The sequence below is a fragment of the Lytechinus variegatus genome, chromosome 1, assembly GCF_018143015.1.
Source record: "Lytechinus variegatus isolate NC3 chromosome 1, Lvar_3.0, whole genome shotgun sequence".
Lineage (NCBI taxonomy): Eukaryota > Metazoa > Echinodermata > Echinoidea > Temnopleuroida > Toxopneustidae > Lytechinus > Lytechinus variegatus.
In genome coordinates, this window is record NC_054740.1 from 88,870,096 (window position 1) to 88,896,095 (window position 26,000).

The window sequence follows — 26,000 nt, forward strand, 5'->3', positions numbered from 1 at the left end:
AAGCGTAACTTGAAACAATTAGATCTAATCAATACTAGTAGTCGCATCCCGTGCGGGGGCAAACTGATAAAAAATATCCAGTGGCGTATAACTACGGGGGGGGGGGTGGCATAGGCAGCGGAAGCGGGTGGGGGGAGGGGGACGTGCCCCCCCCCCCTAAATTTTTGTTGATAACCATTTTTTTTTTAATTGCTTGTCAAAAAATGTTGGTGATCCAAAAATTTAGGTTGATAACCTTTTTAACCTTTTTTTTCTGGCCTGTCCAATTTTTTACCTGTGGCCATCCTAAAATTTCAGGTGGACTCCCCCTATTTTTGGATTCCGCTGCCAATGGGGGTGATATCGGCTGACAAAACTTGTACACACAAGGGGGGGGGGAGAAACGTAGATCTAGTGGGTAAAAGTAAAAGGAAATGTAATAGAAGTATTCTCCTCATAATTTGACGAAACATAATGCTAAGGGCCTAAATGTATGTGTTCATAACTCATGGCGCTCACATTCTGAGATATATAATCCCATTTAAAAAAAAATCATGTTTTCTAGACAGAAATAACCGTCGTTTCTGGGGATTTATCTAAAGGCATGGTCACACCGCCTGAGCGTTGTTGGAGCGGTCGCCGGAGCGGTCGTGGAGCGGAAGGGAGAGAGGGTCGAATTTCGCTCACAAAATTGGGGGAAAAAATCAATTTCGATTGTTTTTATTTTGTTTCCGATTTTTGTTTCCGATTTTTCCCCCAATTTTGTGAGCGAAATTCGACTCTCTTTCCCAATATCTAGTGACCAAGTATCTTTTATACGATTACTTAAGTGATTGCCTCTACCCTTTCAAGGTCTGAATAAATAAAAGAAAAAAATCAGTCCACGCCCTGCGGCGTTCGCATGAATGGAATTGTGAGATATATATGGCAATATCGCACCTCATTATCTCAACATTTTCAGCTCGCGCTTCGCACTCGCATTATTTGATAAGAGAGATACGTATGCTCTTCATAAAGTACTAGAAACAACCCTTAATTAAAATGTCTATTTTCAGATCTGAGTATCTCGCTCGCAATTTGATAAATAAGTTTCATAATGTTCATGATTAAAAGTGCTATGTATATATATATATATATATATATATAATATATATAAAACTTGTACTTTATTGTTCAGTGTATACCATTACCCCCATGACTACCGTTTACCTACTTTGACTATCGTCTGCACCAACTAAAAGCTTAAGGAAATTATAAAGTAAAGTTCTGGTGAAGGTAAGATGAAATTCCGTCATAGAATAGTGGAGTTATGAATTTCTATTTGTTTTTTTTTTCTGTGACGTCAGAGACGATCATGAGCTGCTACGTATCGTGTAATTTTTTTTAACTGAATGCAATTTTATTTAAAAATGATGATGAAGATATTTGTGCGGGGATATATTATTAGACAGTGATCATGTCAGAATGCCATTTTAGTCATGTTTCATTTAAAATGGAATTTATAATATTTTGGGGGGAGCTGCTTGCATGATGTCACAAATTATAAACTTTTAATATTCATAATTTTTCTCTTATTTATGGGTAATTTTCATAAAAACTTCATAAATATTCATTTTCAAGTTTTATGCTTTTACAACAATATTGTTATCAGGGTGAAGTTGGTTTAAACAAAAGAAGACCCCCATCCCCCCCCTAAAAAAAAAATCAATATCATTATTACATTAGTGTGAATTGGGGATCATCTAGATGAGACATGATTTGACGGTTTGTACAAATATAGGCCTATCCCATGCTTCAAGTGAATCATATTAAAATTTCTTTTCTGGTGATAATGTGCAAATCAAACTCATTAACCCTTACAGTACTGGGAGATTTGGCTCGGATGGCTCCGTGAGAATGCTGGGGTGGGGGCTCAGTCTTGATATCTCAGAGGGCATAGGGTTAGAGATAGGATTGTAATAAAGTTTTGGTTCAGAATAATGTAGAGATAATATTAGGGTTTATTTAGTTTCGAAGGTTATGTTTTATGTTTGGCTTCCATCCAAGCAATTGTCGCCAAATCATTATGTCATTGAACCCCATCATCATACTCCAGCAATCAGTACCTGGTGGCCCAGTGGTAGAGCTCCTGCTTACCTAATGAACGAGAGGTCGTGGGTTCAATCCCGGCCGAGTCATACCAAAGACTTTAAAACTTGTACCTTCTGCTCTTGTCTGGCGCTCGACGTGTGAGAATGGAGAAGGGTTATTATGCAGGGCTCGCTAGAAGAACGGCTTACAGCTATTTACCTCACTTACTGGGTGTAATGGATCCAATTTTGTGGTTTGAAAAACGCTGCTTATCTTTTTAAATAAAGCAATTAATTCCACAAATAATGTGGTGTCATATATATTTGGCATGGGTAAATATGGAGCCCACTCTGTAATGGGCGGTAACTTAAAATACATTACAAATATTGTCTGACGATAAATGAGCTTAACAAAAATAGGTCAGAGGTGTGTGACAAAGAAATTTATGTTTTTTTTTTTACATTTTACCAGATTAAGGAGGTTGCATATTATGAGGGATGTTTTTTGCTGTAATGGTTTACTGAACACAACACAAAATAAGAAGATTATTGATTTCTTATGTACACAGTGATTTTTATTCAGTACTCGTGTCATTATTTGTACTTTGTATATATTTTGATTGTTGTATCTTGTGATTGTGCCTTTTTTAAGAAGCGAATAGAGAATAATTAATTTCACAAAATGGCTACTCTTGGCAATCATCATCATCATACATGTGACTCATAAAGCACAAAATCCACTCTGTTTAGTGCCTTTGGTGCATAAAGATATTCTGAAGTGAACAGAAAGATTTTGAGAACATTTTTTGACGGACTCAACACATGACAAAGATCTTCATCAACAATCTCCTCGTAGGTGAATAAAAAAAAATCCTCGCCCCCATTAGCCATGGACATATTGCTTGACACGGTTCAATCATCCCGCATACATTCGTAATTCCGAAGCTTCATTATTCCGAAGGTTCGTAATTCCGAATTAAGGTTCGTTAGTCCGAAAACGAAGTGAGGTTCGTAATTCCGAAGGTTCGTTAATCCGAAAAAAATGAGGTTCATAATTCCGAAGGTTCGTTAGTCCGAATACTAAATGATTAACTACCTTATGACGTATTCGGACTAAAGAACCTTCGGAACAACGAACCTTATTTCGTTTCGGATTAACGAACCTTCGGAACATCGAACCTTATTTCGGATTATCGATCCTTCGGAACAACGCTACAAATGTTCGGATGAACAAACCATTTTACGTTTTCGGATTAAACATCGAGGTATAGGCAATTTACGTGTGTCGGAATTACGAACCTTCGGAATTACGAACTTTCGGAATTACGAAGTGTAACCAAATCATCCACACTTTTACAAGAACGACACGTTACTAGCTTGCAGACAAATCAAATGATGAACAGAACACATTTTAATAAACAAGTGATGTTTCAAAGTAATCAAACCATATCCTTGGCCTGAAAGTTATAAACAGGGCCATTGTTATATACACTTTTGGATATCAAGTAAATTTCAAAATTGTAGTTTCAACCCAATTTGTTTGCCCGTTCAAAATGAATTCACAATGTACCACTTTTGTAATCCTATTTGACCATAGCGAATAGACATTTTGTTGTTAACACGTTGCACTATTTTGATGAAAACATATTGCGCACAATGACTTGTTTTTGCAATTTATTGAGTCGAAGATGTCATAAGGTGAATTCTTGTGTATTTTATGATGAAAATATCTACTATTAGGCTGCCGAGAAGTTTGTAAACGATATGATATACGTTCGTGTATGAGAATAAGAAGTAGTAATGAATATAAACGTTTCTCCAACGAGAAGTCGAACCAAGATTTATTTCTTTTAGCATGTGAATATTTTGATTGCATAAAATGATAAAACTTTAGATTATCAAAGTACTTTACATACAATTGCATAACAATGATCAGTAGCGGACCGTGACCCGGAGCAGACAAATCATGGGGGGTGCACTGCATTGACAATGCTGTGCCCCCCCCCCCCAATGCTTTGTCTCATACGGGTCACGGTCCTCCACTGACAATGATGAAAGCGGGTAACTTCACATTGCCACAAGTTTATTTTTACACTCTTAAAATGTTTGGCAACATACTGTCCACACAACAATTGGTTAAAAATGGTCAAACTCTGGTGGTTTTCAACCAATACTGTGTAGTTTTCACCCAAAGCACACATTATTGGATAACGTTTTAACCAATTTTAGTGAGGACAGTAGGTTGCCCAACATTGTTAACATGGTTAGGAGTGTAGATAGACTTTCATAACAAATAGAGGGCAGTGATGGTGAAAAATAACATTAATAATGATGATTAATGACACAGGCAATGAACATCATTTAAAGTAATTGTTTCGGGGGGGGGGGTTATGGACAATATTTTCGAGGCTCTTATCACGCGAATCTAATGAACAAGGGTGGTAAAAGCCGTTATCAAAAGATTCTCCATAGGTGATCTAATTTCTATGGATTCCCTAAAAAATGAAACTTTGAGTTTGGAATAACCTGCCTAACTGCCTATGATGTATTTCACACTGTATTCTCATATCTCAATTACTACATCATTACAAAGACAAATATGGCAACTACAATGTATAATTTCTATGTATTTTTTTTTGTATTTACATTGATATCTATCATAAAATCTCAGAATGCATTCTAATAAAGTCTTGATATTATTGCACCAACATACAAAATGCACAACTAAATTTAAATCATATTCAAAAATGAATTAAGTTATAAGATGAATTATCCAGTTTAATCAACCACGCACAAAAATGTGTTGAACAAAATATATCCTGAATGTCATATTATTTCTTTCCCCAGTAAAACAACTTCATGAACATATTGGCTATACACTACATCATTATAAATTTCCCAGAGATTTCCACTGAAAATAAAATTTTACCTGGACAGTAAGAGTTGTGGATATAACATGAAATGCTTTATTCGATTGTAGCATATGAGGGGTAAAACGATACACTGACAAAATGGCAATAGATAAGTGATCTATAAACTTGGGTTAACTAAGCTTAACCACATCTATGTATAAGAAATGACTATACTTTAGACTAAAGCGACTCGAAAATAAACGAGTGACTAAAATAGTATTTACATTCCGCTGACCTTTTCAGTCAGTTTGAACTGTTTTTTTTTTTCATTTTCAAGAGTTTACTGCATGTATTTTTACCAAATAGCACACACCATATATTGATCATGATGAAAAATAAACAAGCAATTTTCCCCCACTAAGGACAGGTATATCATCACGCTATACTTCTACACTGTTAAAAAAACTCTGATTTTACAGAAAAATAAAAGAAGATTTTGCAGAAAGCAATACCAGAATTATTCTTTAAATTCATGAAACAGGAATTTTTCTGCAATTTAACAGAACAGGTTTGTTAGAAAAAGGAGAAAAGAGTGTTTTATTTAAGGAAATTTGTAAGATTACATACACCAAATACCAATTTCCTGTAAGATTACGCAATCTGGTAAGATTACAGGTGTTCTCGAGACTCTGCTGCAGGAACTTATTTTATTTTAAAGATAAATTTTCTAACAGTGTATAGATATAAACACAAAACTACATTCTTTTATATACAAGGATGACGGCATCATCATTTTAAAAATGAAATTCAAAATAATTATTCTTAAAAGATAAGAACTTACAAGTATGACTTTACATTTGATAAGTGACATTGTCCAGTGTGAGATGAAAGTCAATGATTGTATATTATTTTGATCGCTAGTCATTAAAGGGGAATGCAGCCTTGATCATAGAATGTTGTGTTGGGAAGGAGAAAAATGAATTAAACAGAATGGTGAAAGTTTGAAAGAAATCGGACAAGCAATAAGAAAGTTATAGCTGCTTTAAAATTGAGATCACTAATACCATGTAGATTTCAAATTGGCAACTGGGTAAGTAAATTATGACAAGGGGCAAGGACAACTTTCCCATAGGCCATGTACTTTATTATCAGGGATTTGTGGTTTTCTCATAAGTACCCATTCCCCTGGGGCAGTGATCTAAATATAACCCAGGTAGTATAATGTCCTCATGAAAGAAAGATATAATTTGAAATAAAACTTTTTGGAAAAATGACATTTTAGCTATAATATGTATTGGAGTACATGGAAGAGTAGTCCTTGCCTTACATCACTATGACATCACGTAAGTAGCCAATTTGAAGTCTTCATGGGTATAGTGATTACCAATATTTACAACTTTAAAAAATTCATAAATTTCTTGTTATTTGTCCAATGTTGTTCAAACTTTCACCTATCAACTTGTATGATTTTTCTTTTTCTTATAAAAACAAGGTTTCATTTGGGTTGGATTCCCCTTTAAACGGCCGTTGGTTTCCTTTTGCTGGACGAACAAAGTTGACATTGATGATACTCCTACACAAGAAAAAAGTATGGAAAAATGACAATTAATTTATACAACATAGAATATGTCTTTTATTATTATCTTGGCCAAACATCTTTGGTCTTGTGTGTTTGTGTGCATTCAACAAATGAAAGATACCTGATGATTTATTCATAAAATTAAAATATTAGTGCCGGCATCATTCCTGCAGGTTCAGTGAAAACATATGTGTATCTACATTAGGACTAAATGAATCAAATGCGTTACAAAAGTGTGAAAAAAAATCGATTACTCTATCTCGTTTGTCACAATGATCACCTCTTTTCGTTCCATTAATTTCACTAAACAAAGAAATGAATGTGAATATGTTGATTCTTACCCCTGATTCATCACGTCGTACAGTGACAAAGGAAAGGAAATAACAAAGAACGGATGAGAACTTGAGGAGTAGAAGAAGACCAAAGAGGACATTACGAAGACGATCAGTATCATAGATGAGACAGTTACCGGTCTTCCCACATGATGATTGGAACATAAGACAAGTGGTCTGAATGGCTGCACCAAAATATACTGGAGCTGGTACAAATCCTGAACAAAACAAACGCACGATATCAATAATTTCAATTATATTATTATGATAATAATACATACACATATCCATCATGGTGATGGTAGATTGGAAAAAAGTAGGAGATAAGGGATCCCTTCACTCCCTTCCAGCCCCCCCCCAAAAAAAAGACACTTTGCAGTACGGGGCGGGCATTTTGATTAGAAAATGGGTGTTAGACCAATATATTGCCTGACGGCCAACTTCTCGGTGGATAATTTATAAAAAGTCTGGAGCAAGGAGGGAAAAATAAGACCTTTTTGTACAGTGAAATAATAATTTTGTAACAGATTTTAACCCGTTGTTTATGATTTTGTCCTCAGGTCTATCAAATCTTTTTGCTTCCCCAATCATTATGTATCTAAATGAATACGAACGAGCGCAGCGAGCGAGTACAAAATAGTACCCAATACTCTATTTAACACAGTTCCGACATAACCTTATGTTTTTTTCATTTCATTCGTTTATTTCCATTTTCAACAATTACAGTTTCTTCTGTACATGTTGACATATATAAATAACAAAACATATTTCAAATATTCCTGTACAGAAAATTATATTCAAGATTATTACAAATCAGGTTGGAAATGGAGGAGGCTGCTAAAAAGCGGAGCTTGTAGAGTGCAGCCTCCTAAAAACCTTATGTTCAAAGCAAACTTCTTACCTAATACTCTTATTAGCAAACTACCAAGCCCCATACTGATAGCCCGATCAGGAAGATCCACACATCTATTTATACAAATAAAAAGTAAGAAGAGAGTGGGATGGGGAACAAAAAATACATGATAGGATTTCAAGAGAAAAGGTAGGATAAAATAACGGATTCCTGGCCAGGATACTCCCCTAGAGCGGGAATGGCGTACTTTATGTGTGGAACAGTTATGGATCCTTTGATCAGGGCAATAATAATTAATGTAAAGTGCTCAGAAACACAGCGTACGAAGCGCTATGCAGTATAAATGTAACTATTATTATTATTATTACCATCATCATCATTTGATTTGATTTGATTAATTGTTTTCTTCTGTATTCATAACATTCGTATACAATATAATTTTCATTACGTAACAAACATAATATATCGGTAATTGATTTTGGTATGAATCATAAAGAAAAAAGAATACAAAGTAAAAAAGTCTTTCTAAACAAAATAACATTTACAGTTTGTAAGGAGAAGTGTTGTCATTATAAGCAGATTGTTTGAAAAAATGACAACCCCCAAAATAAATCTCATTAAATTAATAAACACATTTATAAAGCAGAATAGAAATGTCATTTTGTTCATAATTTTTATAATAATGAAGATGGAGATGAATGATGATGATGGTAATAATGGTGAAAATGAAGGCCATGGTGGAGATGATGATGATGGTCATGGGAGGGTATTTGGTGATAATCAAATCACAGGAAAAGTGATAAAGAAAACTTACTTTAAATATTCTGATAACATGGATTCAACATTTGCCTTAAATGAGTAAAGAGATGAACATGTTTGACAGACTCTGGTAAATACTTCCATAAATCGGGACCGTGGTGTCTTATGGATCTCTGTGCAATAAGCAATTTGGATTGTTTAAGTGAAAATTTGAAGAGTTCCGTGTAGGGTATGAATGAATAGATGTGTTCACTGTATTAAAATTGTGTAATGAAGGAGGAAGCATGTTATTTGCGTACTTGAACATCAGCAGTAAAGGTTGAAGTGAATTTATGTCAAACAATGTTTTTAGTTTATGGAATAATGGATTTGTGTGTGCTAAATGCTGCGAATCAGTACAAGTTCGAATAGTTTTTTTCTGTAATAAATATATTGTATTAATTTTAGTTTTTGCACAGATTGCCCATACTATATTGCAGTATATTATAAACGATATTAGTTTATATCAATTCAGTTCAACATTTATTTTCTTCCGATTGACATTTCATCAATTTTTCATGTAGAACATACAAATCAAAAATATCATGAGTATACAAAACAATGAATGTAAAATACAGTGTGTAAATTATGTACATGGAAGAAGGCATCAAACCAGAAAGCAGGTGTGTGTGTCGGTATACGCCTGTAAAACTATCGGGAGCAACTGAAATATTTTGTCTCCCTTTTATGCCTTTTGAAATGGAAGCAATAAAAAGTTTTGTTTTGTCTTACTAAAAAGCGTTTGACATAATTTGACACGGTATCGTTTTAACTTATTTGAGAAAGACTGATTTCGCTATAACATGCATTTTCATAAGCATAAGTCATGTATCTCGGAGACAGTCTAAAAAATGACTGAGAAGGGCCTAATATTCGGAGAGAAGCCAACCATAATGGCTTTAATGAAAGAAAAACAAACACGTATATACTAGAAGACCTATAATCAGTACCGCTAATGTCGTACCTCAATTTTAGCATAAAGCTGGGATTTTTGACCATGGAGTTGATGAGAGAAGTGACACCAAAGATGACAATATAAGCGATTAATCTCCCGTAACAGTCTCGTGGACATGCCTCTTGAATGACCGAAAAGTCCTCGGACTCATCAATCGTATTGGTAAAAGTTGCATTGGATCCAATGCAAGTGCAGTCAGAGTATAAGTACTGTAAGAGAAGGATGTAATTAGAAGTCAAATTAATTTCCCTTCTTAAACGCTAAAATATATTCCTCGAAAGGTATAAGTCATCCCAATTGATGTTAGTAGTTTGTACATAAGGAGTTAATATTCATTTACCAAGAACTAGGTAACGAATTTCTTTGTAGATGTTTATGCAGTGAAAGCTATTTTTTAATGATCCTCGTAACGATTAGTGGCTGTGACAGGCATTTTCAAATGATCGAGCCAGATCTCTCTTTTCGATTATCTTCTTTATTTTTCGACTTCTTTCTCTCCTCTGCTTTTCCACCAGTTAAAAAGTCACAGTGGACCGTACGTCGACCTCTTTTCTCCACCTGTCATATGTATATCGTTAAATTTTAATTATCATTGATATTGTTGAATATAATCATGACAATGATTTGTATCGTAAATATTTGTTATGAATATATGAAATTATTAATATCATTATTTATGTCATTTAATTCAATTTAGTATCACTATCATTTTATTTATTGTCACTATCATTTCATTTATTATCACCATCATTTCAATTATAGTATCATTTCATTCATTATACTTTATTTGGGATCTCTCATTGTTACAATTACAACTGATTTTTGTATGAATATGTTATCAGGACATCGATGAAAAAACACCTCTGCTGATTCAATTGTTTATTTTTGTTATTGAATAAATGAATGAATATAGCACCGCCCCCGTTCTCAACCTTAGTGATAACACTACGTAGGAGGGGGGGGGGGTTAATATTGGGAAATCTTTGAGCTATCTCACCGATGATGAAGGTTCTGATCCGTCATATTTGATTCCTTCTTGATAAGTTGAACATCCAGCATGACACGGTGTGATGTATGTCATATCATCTGATCCACATACAGGTGTATACACACCAGATGGACAGGGGCAATCACCAAGACATGACGGAGTTAAATTGATTCTAAAACGATAAGCAGATATTCAGGATTCTTTTACGTCTAGATTTCATTAATATGTAGAACTCAAAGACTGTTTAGATACTAAATTGTGAACTTATTTAGATAGCTTCAAAATTCTTAAACATTATCAAGAAAACTAACAAACCGCCCACCACATCGAGGAAAGGACAAGAATCTTTTTGCCAAAACAAAAGAAAGGAAAGCTCAATCGTCTTGGCCTTTCAAACAATGGCTAGTTTTCACAATCGCGACGGGGACGGATTCTATAACATAGAAAACCAATGTCAAAAAGCCCGTCAAATCACAATCATGACAATGAACAGCTGAGAGGGCTTTGTCGAAAAATTGGTGAACCGGGACAGCTGGACGTAAAAATTCTGAACTGAAGAAATATTGCAAATATGTCGTTTGTCTAGTCCAGGACGACATTGCTGTTCAATTTTGATTCACTGATTTTCGACAGAGGCTGATTCGTCATGAAGGGCTTTTGACAATACATTTTCTATGTTGTATAATCCGTCCCGTTCGCGACTGCAAAAGACTCCTTAAGGATGAAAGGATGTTGTTCGCGAGTGTCAATGTAATTGCTATAGGGTACTCGAGGTTGATAATTATGTTGGGATGTACTCTTGTGCTAATGTTGAATCCCTTTTTTACTTACATTTGGCACTCATTGTTTTCATACCTTGTCAGGACTATATCTGCCATCGTGCGTCAATAATATTACAAGGTATTGATCCTTTTTTCGCCTGAGTTGAGAATGACAAACGATGACTGTCTTAGAAATAAGAGCCACAATATGAAAACTATGTACAAAGCCATTCAAACAGATTGATGTAATACAAAGTTTCTTACTCGCTCTCTCCTGGGTAAGGGACGGTTATTCCAGCTATTCTCTGGTTGTCACAACCAACAAAGAAATAAAGAGCGGTCAAGACGAGGGTGATTCCTGAGATAGACATCGCCATAGCACCTAGACCTTTCATGGATAGTTTCATTTTCTTGACCAGAAGACCACCGAACAAGTTACCGAAGAATCCTGCAGGTGACGTCACACAACCTAGAGAAAATAATGGATTGATAGGATAAATTTAAGATAGGGGAAATTCAAACCGTTCTGGATATCTTCCGGGATTTCGTCAACATGACACTTGTAAGATCATGAACAATTTTTGGAGAACAAAATGCAATTAAGGAAGTTCTCGACCTCTACCGGTCAATGAAGCATCAACTTCTCCCACCCCATCTAACTTGGAGAAGTGTTGACTAGCCAACCATAGACCTTACCGAGGATGATAGACGTGACGGCAGGTGTGACGTCATATTGTGTTTGGATATAACGACCCACGAATGAAAAGAAGCCTGCCACAGCAGCCAGTTCACCGCATACAGCAAGAAGACACGTGATGTAAGTGAGATTGGTAAAGAGACGACCCATGGCCTTGATATATCCTGCCAAAAATAAAGACAAAAGTTTATACGAATTACGTCGGGGAAATCTTAAAAATATGCTTTCTGTCAATTACGAAAATATTACATCTTTTTTACGGATCTAGGAAGATATATGATTATAATTTATGTCTTGAGTAGGTGCTGATGAGAATGATTTTTGTTTAACAAGTGCACACCAAGTTTCCAATAATGTGTAAACGCATTATTGGTAACTTGGTGTGCACTTGTTAAACAAAAATCATGCTGTAAATAGTATTTCCATTTTATTTGAATGAAAGATAATATAGCATTGTCGATGAAGCTCACTGCCATAGGATACCTCAGCCGGGATCGAACCGCGACGCCTTAGACCGCTCGGCCACTGCACCTCCACATTTAAAAGCATTCTTACAAAATATGGATGAAGTTGATGTGGTTCCAACATCATCTGTAAAATGTAGGATGGATTCCAATCAATTTGAACAACGAATTTCGTACTTATAAACCGATTATAATGCAATATCTTTTGGAAATCATAAACATTACTTTCTTCTCTTTGTCGATACCTTTGATGAGTTCCATGATTGATGTTCCTTCCTTTGGGATCATGTCTTTGATCATATAAACGTTTGGTGAAGACGAGTTCTCCTTGTCAACTGGCACGTTCATTTCCTTTAATTCTTCGCCTGTTCCTTCTCGATGAGGCCAGTCCTATGTGAATGAAGTGAAAGTTGTTAAAGGTCAAGTCCACCTCAGAAAAATTTTGATTTGAATCAATAGAGAAAAATCAGACAAGCACAATGCTGAAAATTTGATCAAAATCGGATGTAAAATAGAAAGTTATGACATTTCAAAGTTTCGCTTATTTTCAACAAAATAATTATATGAACGAGCCAGTTACATCCAAATGACAGAGTCGATGATGTCACTCACTCACTATTTCTTTGTTTTTTATTGTTTGAATTATACAATATTTCAATTTTTACGAATTTGACGATTAGGACCTCCTTGCCTAAAGCACTGAATGTTAAAATAATGGAATTCCACGTGTTCAGGGAGGAATGAAACTTCATTTCACATGACAATGACGAGAAAATTAAAATATTTCATATTTCATATAATAAAATACAAAAGAAATAGTGAGTGAGTGATGTCATCAACTCACTCCTTTGGATGTAACTGGCTCGTTCATATAACTATTTTGTTGAAAATAAGCGAAACTTTAAAATGCTTTAACTTATGCTTGTTGAATTTTTCTCTTTTTATTCAAATCAAGTTTTTGTTGGGGTGGACTTGTCCTTTAAAAAAATAAACCAATTCACTTATTCACTTCATTCCTTTCCTCTTTTGATCGTCAAACTTACGTTCTTTCTTATCATCTACTCAAGTGACATAATAATATTGGACAGATTAAGCATCCTCCGGAGTATGTTCCTATTCTGTTTCTGTTTGTGGTAACTCCCGCAGGAACTCGACAGGACAGCATTTTGCTGGAAAACGCCAAGCTGGTATATAACCAATCACGTCTAGGTTAATCAGTCATAGTGACTGACGTTATGGACAACAGATATCACTCTCGGGCCTTTTTATCAAAGTGGAGACAATGGCACAGTTGGGATTGGAACTCACAACCTTGCGATTATGAGTACAATGCTCTAACCACTGGACCACAAGACCCTATCAAGGAACTGTAATCTCACGATTCCCTATTCCAATCTTCACCAACTCAAGATACGTGGATATTCTCGTTTATCCCATCTGCAAAAGATTAATCACCTTTAAACCCTTTCAATAAAAAATCTACACCATACTGTTTTGTATTTCGTGATCATCACGACCATCCTTAAACTTACACAATACTCGAAATACATACTAAGAAAATGGACACGGACCCGTATCCACGCCCATAAAATAATCATGTTCTGTTACTGGTCAAACTGTGGTCAAATGATGAATAACCTTTGGAAAGAAGAAGAATAGTATACTGGTGAGGACCAGTATGCATCCATAGATGATATACCCTAACCACCAAGCTCCTATCCATCGAGGATCCTTGTCACCATAGCCCAGTTCATCCACATCAATCTTGTAGAAATCAGAATGAAGAGAGAGACTGAAAGCACTCATGCTGAAGGCAAAGACAGGGGACAGGCTTCCCATCATGAAAAGTGCCGCTGTAAGAAGAGAGGGAATTACATTTGGACATCATGACATAATCATTATAATTATATTTAAATTCTTATAATGAAAAAGAATTAAACTAAAAATAAAGTTTTGTCATAATACATGTTCTTGTAGAAGAATAGCTGTAAGTGGTAGAAGAGACAAATGACTGGATATTTGTCAGACTTAGTTTGGAACAAAATATCGATTAAAGTTGTTACCATCTTTCATCAAATTCATGATATATGTGGCTGTGGTTACCAAATAAAATACTTACCAACATGTACAGAAGATGATGATTTGGGCACACCATCATCTATGTAAGTAATACCAAGAGGAAAGAATCCAGCTCCTCCTATGCCACACAGTGCTTGTCCAAGGAACAACCAGATGGCTCTACTGTATTGTGCACCCGATGCGGCTTCCTCTGCTTCTGAACATTTATCCACATCACCAAGGTCATCATCTTCACATAGATACACTCCAGGTTTCTGTATCATCATCGGATTGGTGTCGTTTTTTATTCCATCGACGTCATCACCTCCGCCAACAAATTGTGGGATAGCGGTGACGAAGCAACCGGCGGCAAAGATCATCGTGAGGATACCGATTATACGCGGTCGATGGCTTTTTGAGCCAAGGTATGCCAGAGGGGTGACGATGATGAGTCCAACTATGTCATTGACGGTGAGAAGGAATCCGACCTCGGAACTCTTAAACTTGAACTCTCTTTGGAGTGTGGTCAGAATCCCAGTCGTGTAAGGGCCTTGAATACCAAAGTAGGTGAAGATAGCGAATGACAGTAAAGCCGTGAAGAAAACTGGCCGATGGAAGATTCCACAGCAGCAAGGGGACGTCATGATCTGATGAAAACAAGTGATTAATAAAACTTTTGGTATTTTTAAAATCCATCTTAAAATAAAATCGAATTCGTTTAATTTTAATGTATTCATAACTAATGAAGGGTTGGATGAAGAGTGCATTTCAGTTCAACCTGGAAAATTATGCTTATTTTAGATAAAAGATGGTCTGGGAAAACAAATGACTTCGAACAATATACAGCATAATTATTTACGCAAATTAGTATAATGTTATTTATCGCAAATTAGATATAATGACGTTATTTATCGCAGATGCATTCACGAGCAAATTTGTTGTAAACATTATAGGATTAAAGATAGTCAATACTCCTGGCAGAGCCTGTACTCTGATCACAAAATAAGCAAACGTTGGATAAAAACAAATAGAACTTAGGACACCAAGGTCATGAATTTGCAATATTGAACTTCCTGACTAATTCCGATCAAGTAACAATAGGTCATCTTTCTAACAAATACGTTTGCCAAAAATACCATGTCATTACATCGGGATAAATGATAAAGTAACATTATTTTCTCAACATTCAGGTAATCACATTTTCATGGGTGATTTTCACGTTTTTGTACACGTTTGTGTGGTGGGTGCTTAAGCCTCTCCTCCCTTGTTCCGCGGCTTATATAAAGGGAAGTGCACATGAGTGAGTTTATGAAGGGCCCTTATAAAACAGTTGTACTTTAAAATCGTAACTCTTTACAAGGTAATAACTATCCTATCACGTACATGTTGTCTCGTTGAATTGTTTCCATACGAGATCACTTCTTTTACAAACATGCAAATATAACATGGAAGAACAGTGGTATCTTATTGATACCGCTGAAATGGGCCATCCTCCATCTGTATGTTATGTTAAATAGAGCATGTATATATTTTATCTTTTTATATGGAAATAAATACAAACAAACAAACAATTTTTTTTAAATAGAAATCCATTCATTAATGCCCATTTTAATGGGCATGTTCTGATACGTTGTGTAAGAACTGGAATAAAAAACCTGCACTCTCAATATTTTTTGTACCCAACCTGTAAATTGATTGAAATATAAACCGGTGAATTGTTGGTTAAAACAAGATTTTATCCAAAATGAATTAGGTATTTCCAACCAAATTTTTCGGGTTTGTCCCCCCCCCAAAAAAAAAGAAAAAAAAAAAAACCTGTGGATGTGAATGTGTCTGAGTTACTCCCGGAGAAAAAATTCGTGACATTTTCTTTTCTCAGAAAACAAAATAGGAATATATCTTACATGTTATAAAGGCTAAGTTCATTTAATGTTTATGTCACTATGAATTCGTGTGCTTACTGATATTATCTTTTAAATTTCTACTCACGATTATTGATGTGTTTTACTAGTTTCTTTTATAATATGCATCAGAAACTAAAATGTATTTCTTCTGCTGTATCTCAGATTATAAGGAGTGATTGGTAAGCATTGAATAATATTTATTCAAAGTGTCAGTATAGATTTCCAATGATATGATCTTTCATTATATTTTAGTGATTTTTTAGACCATGTTTAAATTGAATACTATTGAAGGCTATGGGGAAACTGAGACCCATATTTTTAAAACAATAGGTACTGGTAACAGATTGGGATATTCACGGATATTGGTCCTTATTTCTTGATTCAATTATTATCATTATACACAGTGGGTGCGTGAACTTGATCGGATGTTGATACTAAAAAAATCACAGGTTTTGGATGTGAGTGTTGTCATTCACTCTTGAAATATATTGCCAAAATAGTTGACAATAAATTTTTCAATGTATCAACTAATAATTTTAATAAGTAAAAGAGACCTGCAGAAAATGGTTGTTTTCAATTTTGTTTGATTGTTTTTTGTTGTTATTGGGTTCATCTTGTGGGGTGGTGTATTTGATGAACAATAGTCGTCACAATAACGATGTAGCCACAAGAATAAACAATTGGAAAATACAAGGTACATAGACAGGTAAACAAGTGACTATATTCGTTATCATGATATTTTTATAATCGCGCTTTATATATATTAAACATACGAAATAGTTGGCAAAATAATTTCATCATTAAGGATTGAACAAACTGGATGTCGAACTTTTGAACTCATTGTTGTTTAAAACACTCAAGTTTAAGGGTTACACAATTTTTTTTAACTTGACCAATAAATTGATAACACGGCTTTTCCAACAAATGTGCAACAAAATGAGTCCCCATTTTTTTTATCCCACTTAGCTGGTTTCCAGATGAATGCGGGTTTGGGCCTCTAATTTATATTGCAATAATTGAGACAGCAAATTTTTAGACAAATCAGATGGAATTGTGCGTGAAATATGATTCGAACCAACATGTCACTGTGTTGTAATTGTGATTACTGCTCTCTGTTCAAACAAATGCACATAAGTATGATAGACGTGGTTACACTTTGTAATTCCGAAGGTTCGTAATTCCGAAACACGTAAATTGCCTATACCTCGATGTTCGTTAATCCGAAAACGTAAAAGGGTTCGTTAATCCGAACATTTGTGGCGTTATTCCGAAGGTTCGCTAATGCAAAAACGAAATAAGGTTCGATGTTCCGAAGATTCGTTAATCCGAAAACGAAATAAGGTTCGTTGTTCCGAAGGTTCGTTAGTCCGAAGACGAAAATTTGTAATCATTTCGTTTTCAGACTAACGAACCTTCGGAATTACGAACCTCATTTCGTTTTCGGATTAACGAACCTTCGGAATTAGGAACCTCATTTCGTTTTCGGACTAACGAACCTTCGGAATAACGAAGCTTCTGAATTACGAATGTATGCGGATAGACGCCATTCTTTACGAAGAAATAATATACACATATAATGAAATAATGAAATGTTTATTAACATGTTTAGTGCAACTATACATTAATTGATAACTTGTACAATTGTAGGTTTCAGTTAGCAATAACTCACTGAGATTGAGTCATCAAGTGTGAAAAAGCAATACTTATATAAGCTTTAAAAGTGAAATTGGCTGATTTGAGTAAAGATGATATAAAACGGAGAAAGCTATAGTCTTATATTCTTAACACAGTATCACAACTTAAATCAAATAATTTAATTCATACTTACTGTTTAAATGGTTTGAGTTGCCGATCGAAATTTCCAAGTCTCCTTCTTGTAACAATCAAAATTACCAAGTGATACAGTAAAGTCAACAGAAGCTCAATATCTGCAGATCTGCTCAGCAATAATAACACGTGCTGCAATGGTAGTATTTCGATTTAATGACCGTACGTTTTATCTCTCGTCGAGTAAAGGTTGTATTTGATCTTTGCCAAAACATTCTATTTAACAGGTTATCCCCCATCAATCACCATGAACATTATTTCATAACCACAGTAATATTGATATATAAATAATAGTTGTCAATTTGTCATTAAAAAGCCAAGTTTTGCCCTTTTAAACAGTCAAGTAATATCATATAGACTTTGGCTTAGCCTGCACACGTAATAGTTCTGATTCTTTTCATATTCAAATACCGATGAGGTGTATTATTGAGATAGGTGTTATGCAATATCTATAGAGAACGGAATACATTTAAAAGATATTTTAAGATGAAACCATTAACAACGTGAGTTTTAAAATGGTTACTTACTTCTTTCTTTTTGATAAGAGTATGTAGATAATTGGGGAGCAATAAATATATCGCTTCACTTTAATTTGACAGGGATGCAGTCCAGATGACAATATCTGAAAGACAGTTCAATGAGGTTTATCGCCATTTTTTTTTTTCAAAAACCTGTTTATAATCTTAAGGTTGATCTTGACTTCAATCTAAACATACCGATGTTTATTCTATTTGATAAGTTTAATAGGACTATTTTACGATAGAAATGAAGGATTCAATTGCAGAATAATTATATAAATAATTTCATTGTTTTACTTGAACTTGTCGGACGTATAGTTCAGCTTGTGGTTCAGTTTTAAGCGGGATAATTCGGACGAGTTTTGGTCAGACTAGGAATACCGTCTCTATGGGAAAGCGATCTTAAATATTGTTACCTCAAAATACGTGCTGTGTTTGTTTTAACCAACAGTTCTCTTTTTAGAATAGGACATACAACATTTACATCTATTTTAAAACAACAAACCCTGAGACAATTAAGTCTCAATTCAAGTAATTTCACTCGATAAACACAATATATATATATTAAAATGTAATTCGGAAATTACATGATGACAAGAAAGTACGACAATACAAAGTAAAGAAAACGACAATACATACAAGACCATTTAGGCCTACAGGTTTCGAGTGTGGACTGGCATTAAAGATCTGATGGTTCTTATTCCAGCCCAGTAAAGAAGGGACAATGACGCGAATAAAGCAATAAAAAAAGAACAAACAAAGACAAAATACAAGGGGAAAACAATCATTAACAAAGTGTTAATGTCAAATTATTTGCCTATATATAGAAAAATGATAGAAAACAGGAAAGGACTGGCCTATGTGGAGGGTCACAGAAAATCGACCGGTAATATTAGAAAAAAATAATATAATGAAAATATTCTTATAGGCCTAATGATGTTCAATTCTTGCACTATGCAAAATAATCGTGAATTTCTGATATTACTCTGCTGCACGGGGATCTAAAATGAATATCCTGATATAGCTAAAATAAAAAAAATGTATATCCCATGTTTTTTATTAAATAAAGGCAATTTAATTTCAAACAAAAATTTAAGTTCAAATATTGTCACTGACCAATTGTGTGGCATGCATCAATCTCCAAGCAAATGTGTGTAAACGAGAAGAGTTTGATACGTAATTACTTGCTTCAAATGAAATGCTCTGTCCCTTGGGTAATAATTTTACACCGAATTTTGCAGAAAATACTCGCATACCAAAAATTTGATTTTTGATTGAAGAATGCGGGGGGTCTGGTAGTAACCCCCTTTGTGCAATGTGGGATGAGAGTAGTGCACAATCTGGAGGTTAACCATTATGGACCTTCGATTGATATATAACTACATTGGTATCATATTAAGGAATCGATATTATATGGCTACACCCGTTTCTTTCCCTTTACAAACTTAGTTCCTGAAGATACTCTTAATTAAGGTGGAAAATTTGAACGAACTCCAACAGCATACTTGGAGTTTTCTTCGTTATGTCAGAACTATATACTTTACACATCTTTCAATGACAACTGCAAAATGTTTGTTTTGCTTCCTATGTATTGATCACATGCGGTCAAACTTGGGCAAACATGTATTCCAGATTTGAGGTAAATACACTGGTCCATTCAGAGGATTTTAATGCAGAATCATTCCGTCGATTTATAGTTGCTGTTGATAATCTCTGCGACTGAAAAGAACAACCTTGAAAGAAAATCTCTCTTCAAGAATACTTTCCGACCCCAAAATGCTATTTTGTATATCACAGAGTGCTCCGTGAATTAAATGTTTGATTTTTTTTTTTATAAAAGGTCTGTGCTCATTTATAAATCTAGTACGAACATAATTATTTAAAGATGGTCCTAAACAAAATAGAATAGCCAAAGGTGTCCTGTGGCTTTGTGGTTCTGACTCCCGTATCTTAATTAGAGAGTTATTGGTTCAAATTATGCTCCAGGCGTTGATATGCTAAGTTAAGCCATAGTTTTATAGGGTTGAAAGCACTACCAGTCCTTTGATATTTCTCACTATTCCACACCCGGTCCATTCTTCTTGTGGTATTCTTATAATTCTATGCAAGATTAAACCTAGTCTGACTCTGAACTCCATCGAATTTTAGAACACATTTTCACGGAATAATAGGTTTCAGAATGTTTCTTCCATGTTCACGGCATTGGTAGTAATAAATAATTCATTAAAATTCAATATGTTTTCTTAAGTTCCTATTCTCATGATATCATGGTATGATGAATTTAGACGACTTTATATTTTGCCACGGGAATACGATAGCTTTTATTAGGTGAATGAGTTTTGCTTGTATTGTTTGTATTTATTTCCATATAAAAATATATATATATATGCTCAATTTAATATAACATACAGATCATATGGAGGATGGCCCATTTCAGCGGTATTAATAAAATACCAGTGTTCTTCCATCTGGTTGGCAACTGATACTCCAGAAATACGTGGTTAAGGGACTCATCATTAGATACGGAAAGGGGGGGGGGCTGGATGCCTTTTTTAAACTCTCTTCTTTTACTATTTTTTTTTCCTTATTCCATTGATAATTTTTTCCCCTATCAGATGCTTTGTCAGTGGACCATTTTTTTGTTTTACTCTGATGGTGAGTCAAGTTATTTATTTCTTTTTTGGGGAGGTGGGGGGGACTTCCACCCCCCCCCCTTGATACCTAATGTTGCGTCCCTAAGTGGACTTAGGTTAACTAAACCATGGCTATCAGAATACTGGTAATTGTATTTTAGAATGTATGCGATTCGGTGTCACTGATTTCGCTCAGAAATATCTCATCAAATTAAATTCTCTAATATAGTGATAAGCGCTGTGATTCGTAAGTAAAAACATTTTCCATTTATTTTACTCGAAAAGCTATTCTGGTATACTGTATATACTGTATGTTTTAAAACATCAAACTTTGTATTTTAGTTACATGACAGACACATATTTATGTAAATTATGCAGAAATTTGAAAGGAACAGACACTATAAGGTTATTCCAAATCCTGGCGTACAGATGCATTCTTACTCCCAAGGATTCAAACAATTCCAGATCATCCCTGAATAGTGACCACCTGAATATACGGTTTAGCTTTAAACCTTGAGCATTCAAATTATAAAGCTAACAGATTTGTAAGTTAATCTTTTGAGATATAAAGGATAATTCTTTACATTGAAATAAATCCGATATTCAGGGCTCATCCTGATTTATTTTAAATCCTTTAAAGTTAGAGTGTTGGTAGTGAGAGTGGACCCCCACCCCTTAAAAAAGAAAGTTCCATGACCAAGAAAGGAGAAAAAGGAAAGAAAATATAAGATAAGGAAATTTGTTTTATATGACATTATTTTCTGGATATTTTTGTCAAAATTTATTGCAAGATTAGGTTGTAATTTCGCTCGCTGGAGACTTATTCTACCACCTCAATTTGTCTTTCTCATTGCGATTACGCAACCAATTCCAAAGGTTCGTTTGTCAAAAACAAATGATTTAAGGATCGTTATTAAGAAGTTAACATAATCATGAAGTTTACGAACCCTATTTCATTCTCAGTGAATCGAAGTATCCAAATAACGAACTGTCGAAATATCATCTTTGGATTAACGCATTTTAGGACCATTCGTCTTATTTGTCAGGGGCGGATCCAGCTTTCGCCAATAGGGGGGGTGCGAAAAATATTTTCATCAACATTTTTCTCGATTGGCCGCTATAATCTTATTTTTTGTTTTGTTGGTTTTTCAGGGGGTAGTCCTAACTAAAGACGGAAGTTTTAAGTATATGTTAGTTTGTATTGTAATAAACAAGATAAAGTATCTCACGTGGTCTTAATATATAATGCGAGCGCGAAGCGCGAGCTCAAATTCTTTGATATTTTATGTCCTTCGACCTGAAGATTGTGAGGAGATTTTATAATCATGAAAAAAAAAAGTATCCAACTAAACAATGCGATCGCGAAGCACGAGCCGAAATTTTATTAAATTAACGGAGAGAAGGGACTCAAATAGGACTGTTTTTTAGTGATTAATGAAGAGGATACAAGTATCACCAATTAAATAATGAGAGTGCGAAGCGCGAGCTGAAAAATTTTGACATTCCGACCTGAAAACTGGATAGTCTAAGCGCGCGTTTTTATCTAAATAAAGAACAAGCTATCTCAAACAATTAGATACGAGCGCAAAGCACGGTCTTAATTGTTTGATATACTGACATGATAAAGGAGCATTTGACAAATTTTGGTAAGAATTACCAATGAGGATAGGTAACTCAGAAATCAAACAATGCGAGCGCGCAGCGCGAGCTGAAAATTTTGATAAACAATTTGTGTAAATCAAACAAAATAATGAAAGCTTGATGTGCGAGCTATTTTGTGTGCAAATTGATTTCAGAACTGGATATATAAGTGATATTTAATCCTCTTGAATGGGATTCATTACACAGGCAATGCGAGCGCGAAGCGCGAGCGAAAATATCTATATAGCGCCTAAAGTCTATTTTCCAATTCTTCGATCCCCTTTCTTGTTTCCTTTCGGAGTCGGGCCGGCCGTTAAGAGGCTGGAAATTACACACCATGGGTATGATACCTCTTTCTTACTTTTCTTTCTGTTTTTCATAGTTTCTATCAAGTTAAAGAGTACACTTTTTCTGCAGGTTGTCAATAAATAGGGGGGCGGGGCCAGCTCGGCCCCCTCCTGGATCCGCGCCTGTTTGTAATATCGAGCTCGTAACTGATTATGACTTTTCTAGGGTATTTTTTCAAAGAAAAACATAAACAGTTTTAAATATTGCTACGTCATTCCATGTCGGTACTCTGCCTGAATTGGCCGTGATTAATCTATAGGGACTCTGATTTGCCAATAATTTTCGTGAAAGAGATATTGACATTCAAGTTTTACTTTAAGCATGAACTAAAATTTAATACATATTGATACGAAATAAAAGTCCTACATAATCATGGTCATTCAAAATGCTGCCATCCAAAGACTATCTTTTTTAAAATCCACATCATGATACCATCTTATGCAGTTTTGTTACAGCATCCGTTTAATTCCGCCCTTCTTTCCTGGAATAATTACCATATATTTACCCAAGTGGTTTTATTCACGAGTTGTTCAAAATCCATTGTTAACTAACTGTGTGTGTATTTTTCTATTACATGAAGAGACTTGATTAATTACGCAATCGTTTCGTGACATAAAACGAAAACTGAGAATGTCAGAAGAATGGGCAATATAAAGATAAAAATCAGACTTCTCCTTGAAGGAAGACCGATGGAGGGGCGGGGGGGGGTGGTACACCCTATCAAAATAGGTATCTGACTCATTGGTAAATTTAGCTGATACGGCTCTTTTTTTTCTTAGAACAGAACACATATTTTCGAGAGTAGGCCTAAAATCTTCGTTGGATATTTATAATTTCTCGTAAAAATAAGAATTATAACATATTTAGTGCACCTTTAATAGTAAAAATAACAAAACATTGAAGATTTGAAATTATTTTGAAATCTATAAACAAGGATATATATAAAAAATACCATAGATAAAATGGATGAAAAAATGAACAAATTAACAAAAAGTGAAGAAATTACTGAATAAAGACAAAAAAATAGATCAATGAATAATTTGATGAATACATGAATAGATAAATAAATAAACAAAAATGAATAAGTAAATAAATAAATGAAATAAATAATTAAATGAATGAATAAATAAACAAATGAATACAATAAATGAGTTGATAAATAATATACAAGTCGATGAATGTACATTTAGTAGCCTTCATGCCTCCTGGCCTTAACCAGTACTTCAAATACATTCCCTCTTTTAGCATATTCAGATGTATGTTTTCTGACCTTGGAGGCGCACTTCAGTTAACCTTACTGTAAAGATATATCGCGCTTGCTTGCTTTTTGATCGGGTTCTTTCCTTTTCAATTTTTCTTAAAACATTAAAACAATCCAGTTTATTCTGGGGATGAAACGTTTGTAATTAACAACGCAGTGACTGCACCGGCGTTGGTTGACACTTAATTGTCGATTAGAGTTTAATCTAATCTTTTTGATTTGATGCAGCGCAGTTTCTAAATGACTGCAATTTCGACTCAGAGTCACCATGGAGCAGAAATATCCCTATGTTTCAAGTTCATGCATCAAAAAAATAATTCCAATTATAACAAATCAACAAGCCTTGTGAGGAGTTTCAAATCAACATCTAAGCAGAACCATGGGTATTCGATAAGAATTAGAAAGAGTTTCAAATGTAAGTGAAAAAAATGAAATGACACTGTCAAATATTGACGTGCTCGCATGTAAACATAAAACGTATTAAAATTTTGCATTGAGAAAAAATTGATTTCGAAGGATATTGATATTCAGAGGTATATGTGGCTGATATAAATATCATTGTTTTGTGTAAAGTATATCTAATTACCATAAACAGCATGACAACTTTGAACAGACTAACGATATCCATTTTCTTAAACTTTTGATTTTTATTGTTCTTGGCATTTTACAATGGCTTAAGAGTGTACACATTAAAAAAAGTCAAGAAAAAAAAATCAATCTGTAGATTGTTATGACAATAAATTTTCTTCGATTTAACAGATAAAGTCTGTTTAACAAAGAAGGAAAATCACAGGACACGTTTTATACATCAACCAATTTTATATAATTTTACACAATGCATGCAAGATTACACAGTGCAGTAAGAGAAGGGCATTGGTTTGTTTGAGCATGGGAGGTACACATCCTGGGATGTGGAACTTAAAGGTCAAGTCCACCTTAAATATTTTAAATTTAAAAATTTTTTGATTTGAATCAATAGAGAGAAATCAGAAAAGCATCATGCTGAAAATTTCATCAAATCGGATGCAAAATAAGAAAGTTAACACTTTAAAGTTTCGCTTATTTTTTCAAAAAATATGCGCAATTTAGTCACATGCAACTGAGAGAATAGATGTCCCTAAATCACTATTTCCTTTGTTTTGTATTGTTTGCATATTCAATTTTTACAGATTTGACAATAAGGACCAACTTGACTGAACCATAAAATGTTAAACAGAGGTAATTCCACACGTTGAGGGAGAAATGAAACTTTATTTCACAGGACTATAGGGAGAAAATTAGAATATTTCATATAATACAATACAAAAGAAATTGTGTGTGACTTCATCAGTCATCTCATTTGCATACCGACCGGGATGTGCATACAACTGTTTTAAGAAATTAAGCGAAATTTTAAAATGTCGTAACTTTCTTATTCTACATCCGATTTTGATGAAATTTTCAGCGTTATGCTTGTTGGATTTTTCTCTTTTTATTCAAATCA

At 34.5% G+C, this 26,000-nt stretch overlaps 1 protein-coding gene across 2 annotated transcripts; it reads right to left on the reverse strand.

The window, feature by feature from the left end:
* Nucleotides 1-6,346: 6,346 nt before the first annotated feature.
* Nucleotides 6,347-18,484, reverse strand: LOC121406582 (solute carrier organic anion transporter family member 2A1-like). 2 transcript variants are annotated; one of them, XM_041597593.1, is made up of 11 exons: nucleotides 18,118-18,482; nucleotides 14,447-15,032; nucleotides 13,966-14,180; nucleotides 12,573-12,717; nucleotides 11,863-12,027; nucleotides 11,431-11,635; nucleotides 10,415-10,577; nucleotides 9,427-9,626; nucleotides 7,713-7,777; nucleotides 6,821-7,029; nucleotides 6,347-6,473 (listed from the first exon to the last, which is right to left on the reverse strand). In XM_041597593.1, the coding sequence occupies exons 2-11, from the start codon at nucleotides 15,027-15,029 to the stop codon at nucleotides 6,417-6,419; spliced, it is 2,007 nt and encodes a 668-aa protein (XP_041453527.1). In that variant the 5' UTR covers nucleotides 15,030-15,032; nucleotides 18,118-18,482; the 3' UTR covers nucleotides 6,347-6,416. The 2 variants fall into 2 exon arrangements, with proteins under 2 accessions (XP_041453527.1, XP_041453528.1); XM_041597594.1 differs by lacking the exons at nucleotides 6,347-6,473; nucleotides 6,821-7,029 and adding an exon at nucleotides 7,405-7,487 and having other exon boundaries at nucleotides 7,688-7,777; nucleotides 18,118-18,484.
* Nucleotides 18,485-26,000: the final 7,516 nt, after the last annotated feature.

What these genes read in the sequence shown, in the direction of transcription:
- LOC121406582 (XM_041597593.1), bottom strand. Translation starts at nt 15,029, where the DNA reads ATGACGTCCCCTTGCTGCTGTGGAATCTTCCATCGGCCAGTTTTCTTC. An exon ending in ATCATCTTCTGTACATGTTG is followed by an intron (nt 14,181 to 14,446) that starts GTAAGTATTTTA and finishes CTCTTCTTACAG; the next exon opens with CGGCACTTTTCATGATGGGA. An exon ending in TACGACGTGATGAATCAGGG is followed by an intron (nt 6,474 to 6,820) that starts GTAAGAATCAAC and finishes TTTCTTGTGTAG; the next exon opens with GAGTATCATCAATGTCAACT.